The sequence below is a fragment of the Lonchura striata genome, chromosome 18 (assembly GCF_046129695.1).
Source record: "Lonchura striata isolate bLonStr1 chromosome 18, bLonStr1.mat, whole genome shotgun sequence".
Lineage (NCBI taxonomy): Eukaryota > Metazoa > Chordata > Aves > Passeriformes > Estrildidae > Lonchura > Lonchura striata.
In genome coordinates, this window is record NC_134620.1 from 6,713,786 (window position 1) to 6,739,177 (window position 25,392).

Consider the following 25,392-nt stretch of genomic DNA (forward strand, 5'->3'; position numbering starts at 1 on the left):
CACTCAGCCTGGTGTGGGGACAGGGGAGTCAATGCTGGTGGGTTTCAGGCTCAGAGCTGGGGGGTGTCTCCGCTTTGTGTCTGGGGACAAGGCCTGCTGCATCTGGGATGGTGGGGCTGGGTGTGGAGCGGGAGGGGTGTGCGGAGAGAGGCGCGGGCAGGATCCGGCCGTGACCGCAGGGTCGGATTTGCATGGAGGGGACGTGTCCTGGGCGGGCGGGGGCTTAAAAGGGAGTCAGGGTCCACGGCACAGCCCCATCATTCTGGGGACGCTGAGCTGGTGGGACTGAACCATGGCGTGGGCCCCTCTTCTCTTCGTGGTGCTCGCCCACAGCACAGGTGCCTTGGCCAGACTCACCGTGCCTGCACTGGGCCTTTGGGCTCAGGGACCCCATCCTGCTGCCCAGGCAGGCCTGTGCTCCTGGGACACTGACTGACTCCTGTCTTCTCCCCTCTCTTCTCTCCCTCTCCAGGTTCCCTGGTCCAGGCAGCGCTGACTCAGCCATCCTCTCTGTCGGCCAAGGTGGGAGAGACGGTCAAGATCACCTGCTCTGGTAGCAGCTACAACTATGGCTGGTACCAGCAGAAGATCCCTGGCAGTGCCCCTGTCACTGTGATCTACAACAATAACAACAGACCCTCGGGCATCCCTTCGCGATTCTCCGGATCCAAGTCCGGCTCCACGGCCACGTTAACCATCAATGGGGTCCAAGCCGAGGACGAGGCTATCTATTTCTGTGGTAGCTATGACAGCAGCAGTACTGCTGCACCGTGACACAGAGCAGTGGGGAAGTAGTACAAAAACATCCTGCTTCAGCTTACCCTTGGAGCCCCAAAACTGTGCTCATCCTCTGTCATTTGAGGAAGTTATGACCTCCCAGCAACACTGTCATGGCCCAGGATGTCCCATGTATGTGCATTGAGGCAGATTTGTCCTTCCACTGTTCCCATGACCAGGGAGGGCTGTGATTCAGGTCACTGGCTGACCCTCATCTTCTTTTCTCCCTCCTCTTCCTCTTCATTTTCCCTGGTCCAGGAAGTGCTCTGTCAGCTCTACTCGATGTCAGCCTTGTGAGACAAACCATCAAGGTCATCTGCTCCAGGGATGGCAGCAGTTGTGACTGGTACCAGCCCAAGTTTCCTGGCCATGCCCCTGTCATTAGGATCTACTACATTGACTTGGGATCACCAGACATCCCTTTGTGAGTCTCCAGATCCCAACCCGGCTCCGGGAGCACAGTAACCATCTCTGGTGTCCAAGCCCAGGACAAGGCTGTCTGTTAATGTGGTGACTATCAAAATGGCAGTGATGATGTTACCATGGTGAAACAGAACAATGGCGAAGGAATGCAAAGTCTTCCTGCTATGGCAGGGGCCTGTTGGAGTCTCTGCTGTCCCTCTTTGGTAGGGCAGGTCCCTGGCACAACCCTGTCTTTTTCTGCCATGTAGTGAATGTGGCTGTTCCCAGTGACACAGCTCCATTCTTACAGCCCTTGTCATTTGTGGATGAGAACGGATAGTATAGAACTGAACAGACCATTTCAGATGGAAGAGGCCTTCAATGATCACAGTCTAACTGCGTGGCCATTACAGGGATGACAAAAATGTAGGTCATTGTCCAAGTGCCTGTATAACACTTGCAGGCCTGGGATATCATCCAGTTTTCTAGGAAATCTGTCCAGTGTTTGCCCATACTCTCAATAAAGAAATGCTGGGATGACCTCCTGTGCCTGCCTGTGCTCCAGAGCTAAAATTCTCCTGATCTCCCTGGCTGGTGCCCAGAGCCCTGCTGATGCCTCCACCCCAGCTCCCAGCACAGCTGTGCCAGGAGCTCCTGGACCATCACCACAAGGGGCACAGCCCTCTGGAAACAGAGGAGTTAAAAACAGAGCTTCTCTGCCCTCTCTCTCAGGGCTGAGCAGGGCTGTGGGCTTGATGCAGCTTCATGTCCCCCTTCCATGACCATTGCCTGTGAATGGCCTCCTGCTTGCCTCATGCTGTGCACAAGGAGGCCCTGGGGCTCTGCAGTGCCTGGCATTGCCATGTCCTCAGCCCCAGCACCTCATTCTGCTGCCAGCCACGTCCTCTTGCTCTGCCAGGTCTCTTCATGGGGCCCTGGCCTTCAGCTCAGGCCCTGGGCTCTGTCTGAAGCAGTGACCCCTCTGTTCCATCAGGACTTTTTGGCACAGGAGCCCTTGTCCTGCAGGTCAGAGAGGGCTGCCCTGAGGCACTGACTGGCACCCCTCTTCTCCCCTCTCCCTGTCTACATTCCCTGGTCCAGGCAGCATCTGAGAGTCTGCTGTCTGAGGTGTCAGCCAATCTGGGAGAGACTTTCTAGATCTCCTGCTCTGGTGGCAATGCCAAAAGCTACTTCAGCAGCACCCTGCTGCATCCAGCACAGCCTCTGTCCTCCTCCATGCCTCTCTCCAAGGAGAGCAGGACTCAAGAGCTGAACATTTTCCCCCTCTTGTCCTCCCACAAAATGAAATTGAAACCCCATTGAAGCCTGAGAAATGCTCAGAAAATGATCATCCACATGGAGGGCAGTGGCTTCAGCTAAATGCTTTGTGTAGACAATTTCAGTCATGTTTTTTCTTTTTTGGATAGTTTCAGACTTTGCACAAAAGCATAAACCTTCACAGATTCAAAGCAAACCTCTGAAAGAGAAAGTGTCTCAAACCACAAAATCTTCGAAGTGTTACCTGTTTTACAGTGAACTATTTATAGAGTTCCTGTGACTCAGGAAATTCACTGACTCTGCCTCTTTCTACAACAACTTGCACAAACCACATCATTTGAAAATCTGTGGGTTCAATTTACGTTGGTGCTGTTGGCATTCAGTGGTCCAAACTGAGCACTGAATCTGCCAATCTGTGGGATTGGCACCACACGCAAAACACTTTTCAAAGAAGCAGCCAAGCTTTTGCAGGGAAATTTAAAGTTAATTTGTTTTAGCTGAAGCCCATTCTGGCTCACTCTTTCCTTGGCTATCTCAGCTCTATGTAGGCATCTCCACCTCTTGCCTTTCCCTAATTTTAGGGTAAATATTAATACAAATAAGTTGCCTGCAGAGACCTTCAGCTATTAGCTCCATTGCTGGTGTGGGAGCTGCACTGAAAGAGCCCAGCCAGGACCAAAACTCCACAGATACAGCTGTGCCTACACCTCCATCCTGCTGTGCCCATCAGGACATCTCCATCCCATCACCTTCATTCCACTGCATCCATTGGGATATTTCCAGACCATCTTCTCCATCCTCCCCCATCCATGGGGTCCGGTGCTGCTCTGCCATGAGACAGGAGGTTTTTGTATGGCCTGGTGTCACTGTGTGGTGTATTCGGGGCCGGGACGATGCTGACGGTCACAGGTGAGTCGACGGCTTCCCCTCGTCCTTCCCTTTCCCACCACAAAATTTTGACATTTCGTCGATTTTTGGTGATTTGGGGTTTTTTCTCGGACTTGGCGCGGGGCTGGGGTCTGCCGCCCGTTTGGGGCCAGGCACTGAGCCTGGCGCTGGGGGCTCTGTCTCGTCCCTGCGGACTCTGATGACTCTGTGCGCGCCACGGAGAATCGGGGCGTATTTTCTTAATCGAAAAGTCTTAAAATTTGTCCAGGAAACGTGTCTTAGGTCTCAGGGGGAAAGAAACTCAAGTTTAGGTCCCTAAAAGAGGTGATTTTTGTCTTTGTCAAAGAAATTTGTCAGTCTAAAGTCTACATCCCCAATTCTTAGTCCTGAGGACAAAGTCTGTCACCCCAGGGGTTTTTCTGCGGGGTCCCGTGGCCAGGGGTGAAGGTGCTGTAAAAGAACAGCCTGTCCTTGGCTGTGAGCAGTCCACAGTCATCCTGACTTCATGTTAAAAATGTCCCTGGAATCTTAGACAAAAGATTCCAGGGGTATCTTAAAGAGCCCATTGTCCAGGTAAGACATGTCAAAAATGGAGATTATTACGCTGAAAATGCTGTTGGAAATGTTGTTTGTCTGTCTTTGTCTGTAATTTTTAAAATAATTTGGTGAAAATTCCCAATTTGAACCAAATTACTCAGGGCTAAGATCAAGAAAAATGTACTTTGACCATTTCTTCATCAAAAGGTATTTAATGACTCCATCCTGGTTTTCAAATGGAAATAGAGATAGAAATAAGAGGTGAAGATAGAAATAGAAACACTGCACATTGGAGAAGGCAGCAGAACCACACCAGAAAGACCAAACATCTTTTTTCCATCTTCCTTTGAGTGATTTTTAGTGGTAATTTTTCAGAGACAAGAAAATGTCTGAAAGCAGAACTGGGCAGAAAACAGGATTGTTTGTCTGTGAAATTTTTGGGTTTTAAAAAAAATGCCTCATAAAAGGAAAGAAATGGCTTTATGGCAAAGAAATTAAGATTTAATTTTTATATATATAAATATATATAATGTATATATATAAATATATATCAAGTCTTTTTAGATATATATGAGATACAGAAATGTATAAATATTCATGTTAAATGCATTTAATAGAATCATACATCTATTCATATGATATGGACCACATATGTATGCATATTGTATACTTTCTATATATTCTGTATATTAGCTGTATATATCTATCATATGTAATACATATATGCACATATATGTACATATAGTGTATATAAAACATATATACAAGCATATATGAGATCTATGTGTATATGTATTACACACACACACACACACACACACACACACATATATATATATATATATGTGTATATATATATATATATATGTGTATATATATATATATATATATATATATAAATGTAAATACAGTACAGTTACGAGTGATAAGCTCTGGCTGTGGGGAAGGTGGGGAGTTTCTGTGTAGTGCCAGCAGGGCAGGCAGGGGTTGTGGTGGGGGACAGGGCCCTCTCTGACCCAGAACCACTCTCATCCCTTGCAGGCCAGCCCCAGGTTGCTCCCACCGTCAACCTCTTCGCGCCATCCTCCGAGGAGATGTCACAGGGCAAAGCCACCTTGGTGTGCCTGATAGAGAACTTCTACCCAAGGGATGTGACGGTGGAATGGGTGGCTGACGGCAAGACCATCACCAGTGGTGTGGAGACCAGCCAGCCCCAGCAGCAGAGCAATGCCCAGCAGCAGAGCAGCACCCGGTACATAGCCAGCAGTTACCTGTCGCTGACTCCCACTGAATGGCAGAGTTACAATTCTGTCTCGTGCAAGGTCAGGCACACGGCTGGAAACGTGGAGAAGACCCTGAACACATCCGAGTGTGCCTAAGCCACCCTGCCGGCCCTTTGCTGGCTCCCTCCCTCCCCTCCACTCTGGGAGCAGCGGCTCCCTGCCGCAGATGTCTCTGCCCATGTCCGCCCGTCCCCTGCCCCTGTCCCGCCTCTGTGAGTGTCACACAAATAAACACCGACACTGAACTAGCGCTGGCTCAGCATCCCTGTCTCTGTGTCCTTCCAATGCGCCCGCTGCCCACTTGCTGCCTGGCATCGGCCCAGTGGCACCAGTGGGGAGGGTGGGATGGGAACACACATATGTGTACACACACACACGCATATTGCGGGGGCTCTCTGAAGCTTCTGCTCAACCCCGGGGACCCCAATGAAACCCCCTGGCACTGCCAAGACCAGGGAATGAGCAGCCTGGGGCACAGCCTGCACTAAGCCCCCGTGCACTCATTGAACACGTAGCTCTGGCTGTGCCACCCTCAACCCTTGCTCCTGTGCCTCTGGGTGCCAGCTGCCTTGCAGGCACACGTGGCCTCTGGTGGAGACACAGCCAGCCATGTCCCTGTGCCACCAGGCCTGGCCCTGTCTCTCTTTCATTGTTACCCCATACTTCCCGGAATGGGGGTCCCGGTGTAGCTGCCAGCTGAGCACAAACACCAACCTGTCCACATACCCTGTGCCACGACAACTGGGACTCCTGTGTGCCACATGCCCTGTCCCCATGCCCAGCTCAGCCCTGGGGAAGTTTCCCTGCAGCCGTGCCCATGGAAGGCCTGACAGCCATTGCTTTACTGAAAGCACCAGTGCTCTGCTGTCGTCACCCCATCAGGGCAGCCAGGAGCTACTCCAGGGACAGGGGCTGGGAGCACCCAGCCGTGCTGTGTGCAGGTCTGGGGGAGGTATCCCTCACCAGCCTCTTGGGAAAGGGGGGGATGGCCCCACCACATCCCCTTCCTCAGGCTGTGCTAGTGGAGTGCCTTGCTCCAGGCTTTGTGTAGCCACATGTCCCTGCAAGTTTCTTCTGGGGACACAGAATCATAGAACCCTAGAATGGGATTGGGTTGGAAGGGACCTTTAAAAGTCATCCAGTCCAAGTTCCCTGGAATGAACAGGGACATCAACCAGATCAGGTTGCTCAGAGCCCCTTTCAGCCTGATCTTGAGTCTTTCCAGGAATGGGACATCCACAGCTTCCCTCAGCTACCTGTTTCAACAACTCACCACCCTCAAAGTAAGAAAATTCTTAATTTTACCTAGACTAAATTGACCCTTCTTTAGGTAAGAAACATCATCTCTTGTCCTATTACATCAGGGCCTGCTAAAAGTCTGTCTTCATCTTTCCAATAAGCCCCCTTCAAGTACTGAAAGGCTGCTATAAGGTCTTGTCAGAGCCTTGTCCTCTCCAGGCTGAACAGCCCCAATTCTCCTCTCTTTTTCTCATAGCAGAGGTGCTCCAGTGCTCTGAGATCTTTGTGGCCTCCTCTAGACTAACCCAAACAGGTCCATGTCCTTTTTATGTTGTGGGATCCAGAGCTGGACACGGCACTGCAGATAGGGCCTCACCAGAGCGGAATATAGGGGGAGAATCCCCTCCCTCAAACCACTGCCCTCACTGCTTTTGATACAGCTCAGGATATGTCTGGATTTTTGGGCTGCAGGTGCACATTTTCAGGTCATTATCCACTGATTGCCTCAAATCCTTTGTAGCAGGACTGTTGTCAATTCCCTCGTGCCCCAGCCTGTATTGATATGAGAGCACAGTGCCCTTCCCTCTGCTTTTGTCAGGGCACTGGCAGCAGACCCTGACCCCACCTCAGCTGCCAAAAGGCACCTCATGCTCCAAAACAACTTAATTTGCTTTAATCCTGCTTTATCCTCCTCCTCAGCTGGGCAGAGGAGGCCTTGCCATGGAACAGCCCCATGCATAGGGCAAACCCCCCTTCCCATCACCCTGCTCAGGGGGTCAGTCACAATCTCCCTTCCCACGTGCGGGGTGACAAGCTCATGGTTTTCGCAGGAAATCCCAAATCCCATTGCTACAGAGCATGTGCAGGCCAGACCCCTGGGCTGCTGCTGGCCTCAAGAAAGGAGCTAGCAGCAGGATGCTCAGCCTGAGTCAGAGCCAGGGAAAAGAAGGAAAGGCAGATGATGGAGGGATCTGTCCAACTGTGTTTCAATATAAGCTTCTTTAACAGAGTTTCCTGAGCAGAGAAGGCTCTCCATGGCAGAGGTGCAGGGCCAGCTCCTGAGGGGCTACTGGGCTATGGAAGGCGGTCCTGAAGGTGAGGGTTGCTGCAGCTTGGCCACATCCATGCATGCAGCCATCCATCCCAGCTCACTGCTGAGGAATGTGAGCCCAGAGATGGCAGCAGCTCCTCCACGCTGCCACTGATCCCCTTTCTTGCTCAAGCAAGGTTATTCCCTGGCAAACCCCTTCCTTTGGCATCTCATCTCCAGCCTTGTGGTGCTGCCAGGAGAGCTGCTGCCTGAGACTCTGCCAGCCAGAAATGCCCCAATGACCAAGACCTGCTGCCAGGGAGGATGTCCACTTCTTTTCTGCTGCAAAGATCAAGCCTCAATAATTACCAATTCCAGCAGTTGTTGAATCACCTTAGTAGTGGTTGAGGCTGCAGTGAATGACAGGTAACACAGGGCCCCCATCCCAGCTGTGCTGCCAGGTTTTACCCCAAGAAATGCCACATTTCTGGGGAGAGGCACTGGGGGAAGGTGTCAGGGCAATTCTTTCCCCAGGTCCTGAGATTCATCTTGACATCTCCTGAGTAAATCCCATTCCTTGGTCACAGGACACTAGGCCCAGCTTTCATGGGCTAAATCTGGGGCATGAGGTGGGGTCTCGCTTCAGCTCAGGTCTGTGTGGGCAAGGCACAGGCACATCTCTGACTCAGGGGGCCTTAAACCTCACTAATTATTGATTAAAAGATTTTGCTAAATCTTTTCCATAAGCAACAACTGTCAAGAAAAAAGCCTGATTAATTATAGATCAGTGGCCCTGGCCCCTCCAGGGCTCCCATCCTCCCCCGCTGCCTGCAACTTGGCGAATTCCCAGCCAGAGTTTTACCCTTAACAAACCTTCTACAGGGCCAGGGAGCCTCGGCTGGGAATCACAGAGGGATGCAGGGCCTGATCCATCCCCTGGCAGGGAGGAAAGCAGAGCCTGGGAAGAGCAATCTGGATCCACTCCCGCACCACCCTTGCTGGGGGTGTCTGGTGAGCAAATGTGCTGAGCAGAACCGAAACCTCCCTCCCCTCCCCAGCTGCAGCTCCCGCTCTCACTCTGCTGGCTCCTGCACTGCAATTTTAACAGTCATTTATTTTCTCATTTTCCCAGCTTGCCAGTAATTTTAAAATGAGGGGGATCTAATTTAGTAAATGAGATGCTTCAGGAAGGCTTTAATTAGCTGCAAAGAGAAGCAGTGGCTCCCATGTAGGATTGAGGCTTGGTGAAAATGCTCTCTCAGGCTGAGGCTCCCAGGTGAGGGCTTAGCAAGGCTTTCAGGGGGCATTTGATAAAGCCTGGGGTTTGGACATCTTGGGCTTGGAGGGGTCCCACAGCTGAGAACAGAGTGAAGGATGCAGGAATGCCGGCAAAGGAATGTGGGACCATAGGAACTCTTGCAACCTTCCCTCCTAAACCACTGCCACAAACCTCCAGCACAAAGCTCTGCTCTGCTCCCCAAACCCTCCCTGGGTCCCCTCCATGATGACCACCTCTGGTCACATTTGTGCCCCAAAAAGCAGCCCTGACCTGTTTGGGTTTTTTTGTTGGTTTTTGGTTGGTGTTTTTTTTGTTTGCTTGTTTTTTGTTTGGTTTTTCTTTTGTACATCACCGGGTGATTTCCCCAGGCCAGGCAAGCCCCAACGTCCTGTACCAGGAGGAGGTGGGGTCTGTTTTTGTGGGGACGTGGCGGGAGCAGAGAGAGTGCACCTGGTGCTGATGAAAAGCTCGTCTGGAGAGGCACGGGCGGCGTGGCAGAGGAGGGGATGGGTCCTGCTGCCCCCAGCGCAGCTGCAGCGACACAAACAGCCGCGTTCCTGGAGGCAGCAGGGCTGAAACTCGAAAGCAAGAGCAGGGTCCCAGAATAGCCCCAGCCCAGGCTGGGGGAGTGGGACAGAGCCAGACCCAGCGGGACAGCAGTGGGAGGATGGCACAAGTCCCCTCGCTTTGGTGTGCCAAAGCCCAGGTGACACCCATGGCCTCTGCCCTGCCTGAGGCAGGGGCTGCAGCCCCCCAGCAGCAGGAGGGTGCTGCTGGTCCCTGCACCCCATCCTGCTCCACGCACATCGCTGTGTTCTCTGAAGGACCTGGGGAAAGGCTGTGCAGAGCCCAGGTTGTGCCACGCCAGCACTGGCCCCTGTTTTCCCCAGGCCAGCCCCACCGTGCAGCTGTGCGGCGGTGGGGCATCCCCTGGCTAAATTTACTCCTCACCCACTACAGTCCCCAATCAGAAATTCAAAAGGGCCCCCCAAAAAAGGAAGTGAAACTGTCTCCAGTGGGTGCTGACGTGTGAAGGCAAGTGAGCGCCACGCGGCCGAGCCGGAGTCGGCTCAGCCCTGAGGTGGTGGCCAGCTCTGTGTCCTGCCTCACCAGGCTCACCCTGGGGCCATCACCTTGTGGGGGACATCAGCCCGTGACACAGGGGAAGGGTCTTGGGGTGGCATGATGCTGCCCAAAATTGGCAGGGTGGGTGGTGGTGGACAAATACCCACTGGGGGCTGGTGCCGGGGCTGTGCCGAGACTCCGTGCCATAACAGGGTATGTGTCCCCAGGCCAGGGTCACCCCTCCAGTCCCTTGGAGGGTCCCTGACAGTGTGCCCAGTGGGGTCTTGCCTGACAGGGTGGTCCCTGCCCTGGTGTGGGATGTCCCAGCTGCTGTACACATGCACACACACGTGTGTGCACTCACATTGCACACGTATGTGCAGATATGTGCACACTCCACCCCCAGTGACCCCAGCGCATCCAGCCCTGGGCTGGGCACCACTGACCCCACACCCGTGGGCTTTGAGGCCAGGGGAGACCCTGACACTGCTCACATCGTGGCCTTGTCTCCCTGTGTCGCCACCACAGGGGGACCAGCCTGAACAGCTTCCTGCTGCTACCCTGTCTCAGGTCACCCTGAATCTACTCACTCATTTACTGAATTAAACTGATCAGTCCCTGCCTGCTGCCAAAGCAGCCCCTTCTCTGGGGTCATCCCTCAGTCTGACCTGTTGCAGGGTACAGGGGCAGCCTCCAGGTTCACAAAATATGGAGCAGGTTTACCTAAGTCTGGGAAATACATTTATAAATTAATAAAATACATGTTATAAATTAATAAAATACAAGATACAAATTATAAAATACAAGTCATGAATGACAAAATACTATCAGACATCCCTGGGCAGCCCTGGGTCAAAGCCCCAGCTGAAGACAGTCAGAGAGTGCAAGACCAGGGTTTATTGCGCTGCAACTGGAAAAGAATTAAATGAAATAAATATATGTTTCAGGCTTGTGTGGTTGAAAACACAACCTGACCATTCAAGCTCATTTGTGAAGATGAGAGCAATCATTTGCATAACTGTGTCAAAACAGCAACTGCCAGGGCACACAGCTGGCAGGAAGGTACCCCCTTGCTGGGGGTTATTTAGATGTGTATGAAACCACACCAGAGCCTGCAGGAGAGCCCAGTAAACAGCTCCAAAGATAAGTGCCCGGGCTTGTAAGCAGATTGTAAACAAGCTGAACCAACTCAAAAATAAACATCTTTCAGCTGCTTCAAAATATTTATTATTTCAATTTTATTGTAGTAGTAAAATGTAATTCCCAGGAGAGCCTCAGCCTGGTCTGGGGACGCAGCAAACCTTTGTTTTCTCTCATATTTGTGGTAAACATGTGCTCATCCCCACTCAGGTGTGCTGATGGAGGAAGATCTGATCACAGGGCTGGTGCTCTCTGTCTGGAGAAACATAGTAATTGAGCTGCAGACCTTGTTATGACTCCCTGGGTGAGACTTTCTAGCTTAATGTTAAGAAATTTCTAGGTGGGGAATGTTGGTGGCATGGCGACAACAAGGTTGTGGCAGTGGTGGCTGAGGGGTGTGATGGGGGCGGCTGCCAGGGTTCACACCAGGCCCTCAGGGTTAGGCTTACCCAGTTAGGGAAGACTTTTAGCCAAATTTGCGTTTTTCCTTCTCCACAGCCAGAGTGAGCAGAGCAGACAGCGTGATGGGGAGTGGCAGAGAGCATTGGGTGCACCCTGGGGCTGGACCCTGCATCCTGAAGATGTGGTGTTCAGGGACGTGGCTGGAGCTGGCAGTGTCAGTATGATCTTGGACTGTTTTTCCATCTGTAAGGTTCTGGGTTCCTACCCCAGCCAGTGACATCCTCACCAGCAGCTCCCCACCCTGTGCACATGCTGCCGGCCCCACACCAGAGCCACGGGCCCCTTCCTCTACAGCTACTGCGGGGAAAACCCACCAGCTTTAAACATTTCTGCCATGTTTTGGGCACTTTTGGCCGGACCCCTGGGCTGGCTGTGGGCAGGGGGTGCTGATGCACATCACAGCCCCCCAGCTGGGCCAGGCACACACACAGACAGCTGTTTTGACCGCAGCCCCGCAGCTTGAAACAGCCCTTGCTAAAATTACAGCCCGCCAAAACCAAGAGCCCGCCAAAACCAAGAGCCCGCTTCGGCCAAACATCAGCTGGCAGCCAGGAATAGCCCTGGCCTCGCCACGCTCTGCTGCCTTGGCACAAAGCTTCCCGCACGTGGCACCCGAGCACCGCTGCCCGGCCGCGCCGCGGGCAGGGCAAAAGCGGGAGAAGCCGGGGTTGGGCCCCAGTTCAGCAGCGGCTCATGGCGGGGGGACATTGTTCCTTCCCAGGCAGCCCGGCATTCCCAGCAGAGGCACAGATTTTGGGTGTGTGCCCAGCGTGTGCTGAGCCTTCGGGGTGGTTTTGGTATCCAGCTGTACAGAAGGTCTCTGGTGCCAGACCCTGCCTGGTCTGCTGCCCATTACTGTCCTCTGCTGGGGACACCACAGCCAGCCAGGACAGGTCCCACAGGTGATGGGGACCCTGTGGAGTGCCTGCTGCCAGAGCTACTGCCCAACATTCTGGTCTCCAATGTCTTTGGGGACCACAGCCTATGCCCTCCATGGTCCCCCCTGGGCAGGCACCTGGTCCCACTGCCTGGGTACCCCTCACACCCTGGCCTGGTACTGGAGTGGACTGGGGGCTGCAGCCACCTGGGGCTCACCACGGCCAACTGGATCCTCTGTTCTTGCCAGCTGGGCTGGGCCCACCCTGGGCTGGAGCTGGGCAGATCCATGGGGCAGCTGCCCTGTGGTCTTTGGGCACGAGGGCTGGAGCTGGGCAGTGCAGCTGGGAATGGTGGGACATGGCTGGACTTGAGAATGGAGGACATGGGAACACAGAAGGGCAGGGAACACACAGGGGACATGATGGCACATGGGAAGAAGAGAAGGCACAGCAGGGAGGGTAGTAGGGCAGAGGGAGCATAGGAACACTGAGGCTGGGGACATGAAGGCACAGGGTACAATGGCATCCAGACATGGGGGAGAGCGGCAAGAGGCCATGGGAGCCAGTGACACAGGGGACAAGAACATATGGAACAGGGGCAGAGGGGAAAATTGAATGAGGACACAAGGGGCTCAGGGGACAGCGGCCCAAGAACACAAAGGAAAGGGCTCCAAGGACATGGGGAACGGGGACAGAAGGACACAGGCAGTGATGGCAGGATGCAGGGACACAGGCACACGGACACATGACGCAGATGGCAGAGACGGGGACACAAGAACAAGGGAGCAAGGGACAAGAGGCACAGACACACGGGACAGAGGTGGCGGTGTCGGGGATGGGGACAGAAGCACAGGGGCAGAGGTGGCGGTGTCGGGGATGGGGACAGAAGCACAGGGGCAGAGGTGGCAGTGTCGGGGATGGGGACAGAAGCACAGGGACAGAGGTGACAGTGTCGGGGATGGGGACAGAAGCACAGGGGCAGAGGTGACAGTGTCGGGGATGGGGACAGAAGCACAGGGGACAGAGGTGGCGGTGTCGGGGCCGTGCGGAGGGCGCCCCCTGGCGGCCGCCAAGCCGCTGCGGGCGCCTCTCCGTGCGCGTGCCCGCGGCGCCCCCGCGTGTCCGGCGTGTCCCCGTGTCCCCGTGTCCGGCCTGTCCCCGTGTCCGGCCTGTCACCTTGTCCCCTTGTCCCCGTGTCCCGCGGCTCCAGCCTTGAGCTCCAGGGGGATCACAGAGCCACATCCCCCCGGAGTGAGCATCGAGGATCTGCGACGGGGCCACTCCGCCCAGGAAGAGCCTGTTGCAGCGAGGGCCTCCCCCAGGAGCCTCCCCCTCCAGGGGATGCTCGGGACCCACGAGTGGTGCGGCCACTGGCAGTAGATCCCTCCAGAAATGACGAAAAACCTCAGCCTGCCTCCTGTTCTCCCAGATAACGGGCTGTGCTCTTCACCCATAATTCAGGAGAAGATGGGAACATGCCTGGAGCTCCAGCACATTAATTATGAACCACCCCACTCACACAGCGCTGCCCCGGCAGCGCCGGCAGCTGCAGTTATTCCTGCCAGCACAAAATGAGCTCCGTGGAAAGATCCCTGTGTCCTGCACAAGGGCACTGCAGGTGCCGTGTTCCAGGGACATCCCCATCCCTCCCACAGCCATCCCCAGCCTGGGGAGAGCGACAGGGCAGCGACAGGGCAGCGTCTGCAGCGCAGAGACTGTGGGTATCCCGAGCCACGACCGGGATTTGGCTCTTTCCTGCCTGCCTGCACCACCACGCAGAGGATATCCCTGAATACCACCCAGACACCATCCCCAGCTCCCTCCCCACTGATCCCACAGTGCCATGCCAAGCACCTGCCCCAGATGGCAAAGGGACACAGAGCCAGCAAAAAAGAAGCAGTGATGATACCTTGGCTTTATTCCAGTCAATACAACATCCCCCTCCCAGCAGCTCCCACTGCCCATCTACAGGAGCATCATGGGGCAGCTCCAGGCTTGCAGAGATTCACCTCTGCAGGGATGCAGGTTCACAAAATCTTCACCCAGCCAAGGTTTCAAGGTGCTTTTTTTTCTCCTTGCTTCCCATTACCCATTAACAAGATGCATCACCTCCATCTCCACTGCAGCAGGGCCAGACCCTACGGGGCTGGTGAGAAGAGGCTGAGCAGGGCCAGGAGGAGCAGGGCTGAGAGGAGCTGGTGGTGGCCCCCGTGCAGGGACCCGCCACTGGCTGTGGCCCCACGGGAGGCAAAGATCTTGCGGCTGCGGAGGGGCTGCGGCGGGCGGAAGTTGTTGATCATTTTTAGGAGCATGGATCCCTCGAGTGGGAAGTGGAGGGTGCTGACGAATGCCTTCAGCTGTGCAGGGAGAGAGGGAGGGTGGGCAGCTGCTTTGCCAGGCACCCCAGGCCCCTGCCCGCTGCCAGCCCACCTCATACTGCCCCACTGCTGATGGCACAGGACCCATGGCATGGCCCCACAGCAGTGGGTGTCCTCCCACCACCCCTCACTGCTCTGCTGAAGCCAGACCCATACGTAAGCAGAGACAGGCCCTTACAAGGATCAGGTCTTGAGTTTTAAAGGAGCTAATTGTGTTTTGGTGCCAATAGTAAGCACTTAGAGAGTGGCTGGCCCATAACTCCCTCAAGAAAATAGATATACTAAGATGCTTGAGCAACAGAGAACAACTCCTTCCTTCCTTCCTTCCATGCATCCACGCATCCATCCATCTCCTTGGAGTCTCTACTGAGCTTCAATGGATTCACTCCCATTTCTCTTTCTGAATGCCAGAGCTGGGCAGGAATGCAGTATGGATGGGATTTCTCTCCACTGGCAGGTGGCCACATCTCCGTTACTTAACCTTCATAAAATTAATTAATTGCCAAGTTGCCAGGAGCATTATTATAGAGATGACTTTCCCTGTGCTCTTGCTCAAGGGTCAGGAAGGGGTCACCCTGGGGATCCAGCCTTTCGGGTGCTGGCACGTGGGGCTGTACATGCCAGTACCTGCTCCCGGCCAATCTCCACTGGCTCCTCAAAAACAGTCCAGACGACGGCCTCGCTGCAGTCGGGGGTGGTCAGGGAGCCCTGGTAGCGGAAGTAGCCGGAGAGGCGGGCGGCACGCGGCAGCAGCGTGCTCAGGCGGAACGTGGAGGCCAAATCCACAGAGTCCCCTGTGGGGCAAGACAGGGGCACTCAGCCTGTCCCCTGCCGGGGATGTGGTGGGGACAGCAGGGCCACCCCCATCAGTTTCCCCTCAGCAGATGAACCCAGATGAAGCCAGAGACTGGCAAGTCCCCCATCCAACCCACTGGGGTGCATCCCTGCCCTCCTATAGCAGGGTCCCCAATTTCCTACCCTGCCCTGATGAGGAGGTGACTCACCAGCATGGGAGACATTCCTCAGCCCTGCCACAATGGTGTTGTAGTTGGTGTTACTGGTTTCAGAGACCTGTGTACGGGGAGAATAAGGGGTTGGAGTCAGGCAGAGCCTGAGCAGGACAGAGCTGGGTCATCCTGTCCTGCCAAGCAAGCGCAGGCAGAACCAGCCTCCCCTGTTGCAGAGCAGTGGGGAAGGTTCCCAGCCAGCCCTCTCTTGTAGTCATTGGGTTCCCCAGCCTCTCCTGGCCTTGACCCAGCCCTCCTCCCCTTCCCACTCCTCCAGGACACCTGTGCAATGCTCGCCTGGCTGCACCACCAGCACCCAGTTTCCAGGGGACCCCTGCAGACCCACCTGGAAGAAGAAGCCGAGGACAGCCAGCCCATTGGGATGCCCCTTGGCCTCTGCCAGTGTCTGGTACTTGGCATTCATGTGGACAATGTGCATCTGAGGAAAGCACAGAGGAGTCAGGCATGCACAGCTGCCCCCAGCCAACACCCTGGCAGCAGGGCATTCTGCTATGGATCCTTCCAGCCAGCTTGGGGTGGCCAGACTGAGTCAACCTCTCCCAGTAAAGCCCTTCTGGTCCTATTGGCACTTCTGTGGGCTGGGTTCTTAGAGGATCAAAGCACCCCAGTGAAGCAAGCATCCTTTGAAGGGTGTGCAAAAGAGGGCCAGCAGTCCCGGCGTGCTCTCCAGACACAGAACATAAATTCTGCTTTCCTCTGGCAGATAATGAATATTTTAGAGGCGCAGAGTCTCTTTCATCCAGAAGGATCCCAATGTGCTTGGCATAGCATGCTCCTGCTTGCTCTCACTTGCATTCACTAGCTCAGTGTGTGGTCCCAACAGGGCACAGAGCCTCCCAAACCCCACTTAGTGCCTTGGACGAAGCAGCCTGGCCCACACATGATAAAGAAACACCTCAAGTCTCACATCAGCTGCTTTTTCACCAGCCGGGTGCCTGTGCAGGAGCACAGCTGAAGCCACCAGTGCAGAGTTGCAGAGCCCAGTCACCAGCTGCACGACAGCCTTGGGGTGCCCCAGCATCACCTCTTCCCACCACAGCAAGGGCTTGGGCAACCCAGAACGTGATGGGGACCTTTTCTCACGTACCTCCATGGGGAGCTGGCGCCCATCGAGGGTGTGCTCGGAGCCATTCCCAGCCGGGCTGCCCCAGTGGAAGTGCAGCTGGACCGCGCGGTACCGGCCGGGGAGGCCCCCGCCGCTGATGGTGATGTGCTCAGAGGCCGACTCACTCGCCAGGTTCAGCATCACTGCAAGGGCAGCAGGACAGGGTGAGGGGAGGCTTAGGGTGGGGAACAGCCCTGGCACAGCTCCTTCTTCCCCAGCTTCATCCCAGCACCAACATTCATCTGCATGGGATCCCGCAGCAGCCAGGAGGGGCACCAGAGCCAAGCCCCAGTCAGGATGGTGACTGGGGCACTGGAGCAGGAGAAGGTGCCCAGCACGCACCTGTGTGCCCGTTGTTTGTCAGCCTCCACTTGCCAGGGGGAGCCTGGTCATAACCCTCGAAGAGGATGTCCCCGAGGCCACCATCCCGCTGCAGCCGGTGCCTGTCGATGTTCACAGGGGACTGCTTGTCACCACCACATGTGGCTTTCAGCTCCTTCCAGTGGCTGGGCCCTGCAGAGGAGGAGCAGGGGCACCACGGGCAGCCACCAAACCACCCAAAGGGGCACACAAGGCCACGGGTGGCTGTGTCCCCAACCAGCCCTGCTGTCCCTGCCAGCCCAGCCCTGCTCTCTTGCATCCCATGGGAACTGCTCTCTTGCCTGGCTAAATTTCCTCCCTATTGATGATCAGGGGTTTATTGCAGCCTCATCCATAATTCAGCAGGATTTCCTCGAGGGGCCAGGGGCTATATTTAGCCTGGCAGCAGCGTCCACATTGGCTGGTGAAGGGCAGGCTTTTCTCCCTGCCCCTTCTGCCCATTGCAGGTTTTAGCATGTTCAGCCTACTCATTCTGGTTCTGTCCAGCTGTGACAGGACACAGTGCAACCTGGCCACACAACTCATCCTGGGACAAATCCTACACAGGTTCCAGGGTAAGCACACAATGCCCATCAGCAGCTGCTGGGGTGGGGAGGTCACCATGGCAGGAGCTGGGTGAGGACACAGCAGTGCTGGCAGCCAACTGCACCCACTGCAAATCCACAATGCTGGGGGCTGTGAGCAGGGTCCCCATGGCTGCCACCATGGCCAGAACACACAACTAACCCATATATGTGGCTTGTCCCCATTGCCCCAACATCATATCTTCTTGCAAACCTTGTGGCAGTCCACAGCTGTAGGATATAGCCAGCCAGCCACCCTGCTGTTCACTGCTCCAGTGTGGCTGCCACGGCACCCCACTCCTCCTCCTGGTGCAGCCCAGGATAGAGGTATCAGCACTGGGCACCACCAGTGTCTGGTCTCAGTCCCAGCTGGGGAATAGGAGCTCCCCCAGTGTTTCCAGCCCTGTTCTCCCAGGGCATCTCCATTCCCAGGGGGGCTCAGCACATCCCAGCAGGAACTGTTGGCTCTTCTCACACACATCATGGCTGGGCCCCCTTTGCCTCCAGCCAGGGTTTGGGGAACTGTTCCCCCAGCAGTGCCCCATGTTCAGCTCTGACGTTTACCTTCCTCTTGGGCAGACAAAACCACAGACACTTGTGGGCTGTATCTCACCTCCTGCCCCCTGGGCTCAGCCCTTACCCTTTATGTTCTCCTCTCATTACTTCAGGCAACTCTTTGCCTGGAAGCCCTGGGAGATGCAGCTTGGCCATGCCACCATCCCACCAGGCTCCTGGCACGGTGTAACTGGGTGGCCCCACAGATTACCAGGTGCCTTCAATAAGGGCAGGGGCATTCCACATGGCTCTGCTGCGGGCACACAGCCAGCACACGCTGCTCCAGCCACTTCCCACCGGTCCCTGCCCTGCCAAAACCTGCCCTCGCTGCCAGCCCAGCAACATTAAACCGGGTAAGACCGAGCCTCGCTCCGACAGGGATGAGCGGAGCCCAGCAATCCACGCTCACAAGCCACAGGGCATGCAAACCCAACAGCTATAAAACAGTTGGGCTGTAACAGCTGATTAAATGCTTGATGATCTTTAATTAACCTTTTACAAGCTATTTGTAATTTGTATTTGTGTGTTTTGAGACAAAGTGCCCCCAGCCATGCTTCCCTCCCAACCCAGGCAGGGCTGCTTCCTGCTCAAAGGGAGCTGTCCCTCCTCAGTCGGGCCCCTGGATCCCCAGGCCCCCTTGCTGCCTACACTGCACAGGGTTTCTAATAGAGTATTTTAAAACCTGGACTTAATTTGTTTCAGGTGGAAGGGGGAAAGCTGGTGCTGCCCCAGGAGCACGTGGACCTGGCTGAGGTGAGGGGTGGGGCTGAGTTGCTCTAAGGGGCTCAGGTGTTTGTCAAGTCACTACAGCACCACCCCCGAAAGTGAAGCTCCTCTAACCATTCCCATGAGGGGATTTACCCTTTTCCATGCCACACTCTCCACTGGACCTTGCTGATGCTGCCCAGGGTGCTCTCAGCTGGGCACTGTGGGGAGACACGAGGCTCTGAGCCCTGCACAGCCCAGCACACCCACACTTGGCACCACTCACCGCATCGGGGGTCCTGTGAGTCGTAACACCACTGCCCTGCGGGAGAAAGGAGAGCTCAGGGCAGGTGATGGAGACAGGCAGCCTTTCCCAAACCCACCTACAGCCGTGCCCAACCCCCTGACAATGAGGACATCCCCCAGTGCAGCCCGGGGTCCCACCAACACTTGTGTTCATCATGGTTATTTTTGGCGCTAGTGTTTTCACACCTTCCCTGCCTCCCCCACACGCTTCACAGGGAAACCTCCCTCAGTATCGCTGCTCCAAGGCAGCCAAACCTCCCTGCTCACTGTGCTCCTTCCGCAGCTCTCATGGGGCCATCCCCCTTTTCCTGGGGAGCCAAGGCAGCCCCTGGCCCCACAGCAGCGGCCCCCGGCAGCCACGGCGAGCGGGAGCCGCGTGGGGCAGCCGCAGCCGTGCCCGGTGTCCCCGCGGCTGGGCTGCCAGCGGCTGCAGCAGTGGCGGTGGGCAGGCCCGGGCCCACGCTGTGGGGATGGTGGCCGGTCCCGTCACTCAGGGCCGCCTCAGCCAGAGCTGCCGAGCTCCCAGCAGCGCTCGGGTGGCTCTGGGTACCACAGGCTCGATGACAAGTGCTGGCGCAGCAGGTGCAGGGGCACCAAGGGGATGCCAACAAAGCTGGCACCCTGCTCCTGCTGGCTGCACATCCACTCAGGGCCATCAGCTCTGCAGAGGGAGCTGGGCACTGCACCCCTTCCCTCCTCAGCTCCCCGTTCTGCTCCTGACAGGAGGCACAGAGCAACCCGGTGCTGCCCGGCCCAGCCCACGTGAAGGGTTCCTGCTGGTGGCCGAGGGGCCATGCCAGCGGGCCGGCTGCAGGCGAGCCGAGCCGCGCTCTGTGCCAGCCACAGCCGCTCGGAGCAGCAGGACAAAAGCAGCCCTGCCGGCCTCCACCTGTGCTCAAGGCCCCAGCCTGCGGCACTGCATCCTCAGTCTCACTACAGTGGTACAGGAGACACCAGCCCCAGAGGAGAACTGGGAGTGGGACAGAGCAGGCAGGACTCTGACGGCCCCAAGATCCCTGCTCTGGGGCAAGCAGAACTCCTGGGAAATCCTCAGACCTGCACGCACCAGCCCTCGAGCATCCTCCGGCAGGAGCCAAGGTACCGCTGGGTGCCCCCAGCCTGGCCCGGATGCAGGTGAGCACCCAGCGCCCCGGCCCGGGACGGCAGCGCCCATTCCCTCAGAGATTTCATCCTCACTGGTGTTTCCCGGTGGTGCAGGTCTGTGGGGCGCCTGGGCTGAAGCCCAAGACCCCACTGTCCCAAGGGGGCCCTGGCCCCACCACCTCAAGACCCCCGTGCCCGGCAGCACTCAGCCATCCAGCAGCGGGGAGGGGGAGGTGGGAGGGCAGGAGAGGGCTCCTGGGCAGACCAGGTCCCCCAGTCCCTGTTGCCAGCCCCTCAGCCCGCATCACTCTCCGACACGTGGGAAGGGAATGGAAAAAGAGGCGCCCCCCAAGCCCCCCAGCACCGCGCCCCCGTCCTCTCCACCCGCGGGACCCGGCCCCGCCGCCCCGGGCGCAGCTCACCTCCCGCGGCCGCTCGCACGACGAGGGGCAGTGTCAGGAAAGTTATGCCGAGCCCCGTGGGGCCCATGGCGGCGCGGGGCAGCGGGGGGACCCCCGCACCTCCCGGTCCCGTCCCGTCCCTCCGCAGTGCGCCCGGTGCTGGGCTGGAGCGGGCGGCAGCGCTGGCAGCGCCCGCAGCCCGGGAGATGCTCAGCTCCAGCCTGGGCTCTGCTCTTACATATTCATCACCCGGGCTGAGTTTTTAACTCCTCGGCTGCTAGGAGGGAGCGGGGAGAGCCCGGCCCCCGGCCAGCCCCTCGCGGCCGGCGGGTCCCTGCCTGCACAGGGACAGGCGGGGAGCGGGGGCTGGCGGAGCCCACGGGCGCTGCGCTCCCGCCCCGCTCCCCGCCCGGCCCCATCCCGCTCTCCATCCCCAAGCTGGAGGTCGGCAGCATCCCCGCTGTGCCCAGCCTGCCCCCACACGGTGTGTGGGACCACAGATGGACTTCAGGGGCCTGCCAGGAGGCAGAACGGGCTGGGGACAGCAGCTTTGGCCCATCTCGTCCCCATTCCTTGCAGACACAGGCTGTGGGACATACCCTCCCCCCAGCTTTGGGAATCCCCCAGCCAGCAGTGGGTCCTGCATTTCCCATGTCTGAGCGTGGGGGTTCCCACCTGATGAGGGGCAGGTGGTGCCATGGGGACCCACAGACCAAACCCAACTCATGCCTGCAAGCACAGGCCCCTCTCTGGACAAAGCCCAGAGAGCACCTCCTGGAAGCCCCATCCTCGGGGCCCAGGCTGCCTTGACAGCCACGTTATAGGTGACCCTAAGTCCCTGCAGTCACCAAAGAGCTGCACAGTACTGGGACACGGTCCAGCCCTTGCCTCTCCAGAGGGCACAAGGCTGCAGTGGCTCACACTCTCACAGCCATGGGGCATTGGCTGGCCAGTGCTGGGGGCAGTGCTGGGGCACAAGCCTTGTGCGCCCATCTGAGCCGCACTGGATCGCAGTGCAGCCATCCCGTGCTGGTGGAGGCAACCGTTCAGCTCCTCAGCACAGAGGGAGCATATGCCATCCCATTGCACCTGTCCAGGCAGGTCCCACAGGAGCCAGGATCTCAGCAGGTAGGTAGGTAGGTAGGAAGGGGTGAGAACACAGGAGCATGGTGTTATCACATTCTCCTTAAATATCCGTGCCATCCTCACGCAGCAGAGGAAAGGAGGCCAAGGGGCCCGGCCCGCAGCTCCCCTCACCCTGGCCGGGAGCATCAGCGAGTCACTGCCAGGATGAACAAAGCCAGCAGCAGTGCCCGGCCAGCGGGAAGCAGCCCCTGCTGCCGGCTTGGCCAGGGATGGGCTCTGGCTCAGCAGAGCTGCTTGGCTGCCAATGCTACAACGGGCTCAGCCTCAGCAGGGATTCTTGGGGGCACCTTCTTCCCACCCGGGCAGCACCAGCCCTGAGCCACGTTTGGGCCCCGGTGCAGGGTGCAGAGGAGGGCGGCAGCACAGGTGTCCCCTGGGCTGGGCTGGATCTGTGCCGTGGCTGACACTTGGCCCCTGCTCCAGGGATGAGGTAGTCTGCAGAGGGCTGCGGTCATCCTTCCGGAGAGCCGCAAGGGGCGGGCAGGTGCGGCAGAGGGTCGCACCAGCTCTGCAGCCTGCTGCCGATTGCTGCCGGGCAGGAGAGGAGCTGCTCCGGCGCTCATGGGATCAAAACCTCCCTTGGAAACATGAGCCCACCAAGTGATCCCTCTTCCTACACGCCCACAGAAGGACAGCCCAGGAGTGGGGGAGAAACCCAAAACTCTTGGGGTCAGAAGATGAGACTCATTGCCCCATGGATGCTTTTTTAGGTTTTCAGGCTTCTCTAGTGGTGATTTTTAGCAAGAGGGGCAAGAGTAGGGTGTGGGGCTCAGCACAGCCCCCACAAGAAGCGAGAAGAGAGTGAGGAAGAAGTGGGATCTACAAGGCATGTGGAAAGGCAGTGGTGGCACTGCAGCACTGTGCCATACCTGCTCCCACCCATCCCCACTGCATTGTTGCCTAGGGTGCATGGCTGGCTGCACTCATGGCAGGCAGGAGCAACCTCCAGTTTCTACAGGAACCAGATCAAGCCTTGAAACTGCTGGCCTTGCTGACGTGGTGGTGGTGGTGAGCTCACAGCTGATCCTGCAGTTTTGTGACCTCCTCATAGGGCAACACCACGTCCATCAGCCTGATGCCACTGAGCCAGGAGGTGGAGAGGTCCCTGCAGACACGTGTAGTCACAGCACCAAGGGCAAGAGCCACGATAAGGGGAAAAATACCACTGAAAGATAATAATAGTTACTTAAGCTGCAACCATTGATTGGTCGTGGGCACAGTGCCACCCTGATGGGAGCCCCCACCATGTGCACCATCAGCAAGCCCTGTGCCACGCAGCAGAGGTGCCAGCAGCTCCTGGAGGTAAATCCTTCACTGCTACCCAGGAGCCTGGCCTGGGACACGGGCAGACAAGGACAGTGATAGTGACAAGATCAAGACTTGAGCCTCCAGAGTGGTTCACATCACACAGGGATGGGTGCACGAAGGGAGGCGGGCATCCAGAGAGGCAAAGTTCAGAGGCAGTAAATGCTCTGATCTTTGATCCCCACGATAAGCTGTTGCTAGCCCAGGAAGAAAGCTGGGAGCGGGGCAGGGAGCGCGGCACAAAGGAGGCACTGTGGCCGGCAGATGCGCTCTGGCCACACGCCGCTGCACAGCCCCCGCATTCATGGCAGGGGTCAGCGACATCTCCCGCCCCACGGCCTGGCACCCGCGGTCCCTGCCTCCGACACGCTCCCCGCCCTGGCGCTCTCCCAGGGGCTGAGCGCCCCGGACACGCCGTGCTGAGCGCAGCTGCTCGGCACTCGCTCAGAAAAACGCGTTTTAAGCTGCTAAGAGCTTACAGCGGGAGGCTGCCCAGCAATGCCCTGCCACAGCGCCCGAGGGTCAGCGCAGACAGCTGCCTCTGGACGCGGGTGTCCCGGGGCAGGGCGGGCAGCCCCGAGAGCCGTGGCCGGGCTTCGGACAAGCCGCGCTGCTCCCTACAGGAGCTGTCCCGGCCCCGGGCAAGGGGCAGGAGGCCAGGGCAAGATGTACCTGCACGGGATGTCCCAGCACCAGCAGAACCCCACGAGGCTCCGGGCCACACCGAGCCCCTCCAAGAGCTGGCACAGATTCTGTGTGCCCCCAAGGGCAGCAGCGGGGCAAGGGCCCAGCCGAGCCAGCAGCGCCCGGCCGGAGCCGAGGCGGATCTCCGGAGCTGCGCCGCTCGGGGCCGCGGCCGGCTGCCCTCCGCAGGCACAGGGACGGGGCGGAGCCCCCCCGGCCCCGCTGCAAACACTGCGAGCTCGTGGGAAAAGAGGGAGCTGGAGTCCGGACCAGCCTCTCCCTCTGCAGAACCCCCTGCCCCTGCACTCAGCAGCTTCCCAGGGGTTTGGGGAGGGCAGCAGGAATATACTGCTCTTCATTTTCTTGGGTATAAACTCAAGACTTTCCTAAATCACACTAATACAGGTGAATCCCACTGGAATCTGTACACATAAGAACTCTGGCAGACTACCTGCTCAAAGTTAAATGCATTTATTGATCTTTTTGCAAGATCACAGCTCAGACAAGTGATTTAACAAAACCCTCCTTCACAACGCTGGGCAACCACATCGACGCAGAAATCAGGAGACATTGGAACACAACATTTCTCTTACAGAACACAATTTATTTGGCATTTGGATGAAATGTTTCTCACAGCATCTTGAAAAAAAAAAAAAGGAGATTAGTGCCAACCCCAAAGAAGTTAAAATGAAAACCAGTGTCACAGGGACTCAATTATTATAGTATCAAATTTTAATTCTACATGGTATTTCACACAATATCAAAATCTTTTATACACTGCCACAGTTAAGTCCAGTCACAAACCAACTACACAGGAGAAGCCTGCAAGTGCAGCACTGGCTAAAATGATTTTCCAGAGGAAGGTACAAAGCAGTGTCTCATTCTCTCACAGCCTCCCAGGCATCCTCAGCCCAACACACAGGGATGGTGCAGCACAGCCACCTCTGCTGGCAGCAGCCCTGACCCACTCAACACTCGAGGGGCACATACTGGAAAATTAAAGCTATGTGGTACTGTAGCAGTCAGGCAATGCTGACTGTTATTAGGGGGAAGCGCATCTTCATCACTGAAAGCATCTATTCCAAGGAAACACCTATTTCACTTGGGACTGGAGAACATGAGAAGCAAACATGAACTTTGACTCACCTCCTCTACACTCAACTGCTGTAATTTTACAGTCCCGCTCCCAACTTGCAAGGGAAACTTAAAAAAGACATTTCAGCAACTGAAAAAAGGAGATGCACATTATGGATTGTACGAGGCAACATTAAAACATCAGTGTTTTGCCACTGAGAAGTCACATCTGAAAAATAAAAACATCTTTAAGTACCAGGTTCAAATTAATTTAACATGAGATGGGAAAAGAATGGTAATAATTACTGGTCACAAAAAAAACCATTTTCTTTGCCAGTACTGAAACAGGCCATCACCCCATGGCACCTGTGGAGACTAAGATTCAGCCTTCAGAAAAAA

The 25,392-nt window shown here is 56.6% G+C and overlaps 2 protein-coding genes across 2 annotated transcripts; one reads left to right on the top strand and one right to left on the bottom strand.

Moving 5' to 3' along the window:
• The first annotated feature begins 259 nt into the window (after positions 1-259).
• Positions 260-5,427, top strand: LOC110481370 (immunoglobulin lambda-1 light chain). Its single transcript, XM_077787159.1, has 4 exons — positions 260-338; positions 473-764; positions 3,329-3,366; positions 4,924-5,427. The coding sequence occupies exons 1-4, from the start codon at positions 293-295 to the stop codon at positions 5,259-5,261; spliced, it is 714 nt and encodes a 237-aa protein (XP_077643285.1). The 5' UTR covers positions 260-292; the 3' UTR covers positions 5,262-5,427.
• Positions 5,428-14,155: 8,728 nt separating this feature from the next.
• LOC110481339 (carbonic anhydrase 15) lies at positions 14,156-21,028 on the bottom strand. The gene is made up of 8 exons (XM_021549900.2): positions 20,806-21,028; positions 19,260-19,295; positions 17,112-17,282; positions 16,752-16,912; positions 15,990-16,082; positions 15,641-15,707; positions 15,264-15,430; positions 14,156-14,615 (listed from the first exon to the last, which is right to left on the bottom strand). Exons 1-8 carry the CDS (start codon positions 20,870-20,872, stop codon positions 14,397-14,399), a joined length of 981 nt encoding a protein of 326 aa, XP_021405575.1. The 5' UTR covers positions 20,873-21,028; the 3' UTR covers positions 14,156-14,396.
• Between the last annotated feature and the right edge of the window lie 4,364 nt (positions 21,029-25,392).

Coding starts and splice junctions, on each gene's coding strand:
- LOC110481370 (XM_077787159.1), top strand. CDS start 293: ATGGCGTGGGCCCCTCTTCTCTTCGTGGTGCTCGCCCACAGCACAG. Junction 339..472: donor GGTGCTCGCCCACAGCACAG/GTGCCTTGGCCA, acceptor CTCCCTCTCCAG/GTTCCCTGGTCCAGGCAGCG. Junction 3,367..4,923: donor GACGATGCTGACGGTCACAG/GTGAGTCGACGG, acceptor CATCCCTTGCAG/GCCAGCCCCAGGTTGCTCCC.
- LOC110481339 (XM_021549900.2), bottom strand. CDS start 20,872: ATGGGCCCCACGGGGCTCGGCATAACTTTCCTGACACTGCCCCTCGTC. Junction 16,913..17,111: donor GACAAACAACGGGCACACAG/GTGCGTGCTGGG, acceptor CTGCCCTTGCAG/TGATGCTGAACCTGGCGAGT. Junction 15,431..15,640: donor GAGGAATGTCTCCCATGCTG/GTGAGTCACCTC, acceptor CTTGCCCCACAG/GGGACTCTGTGGATTTGGCC.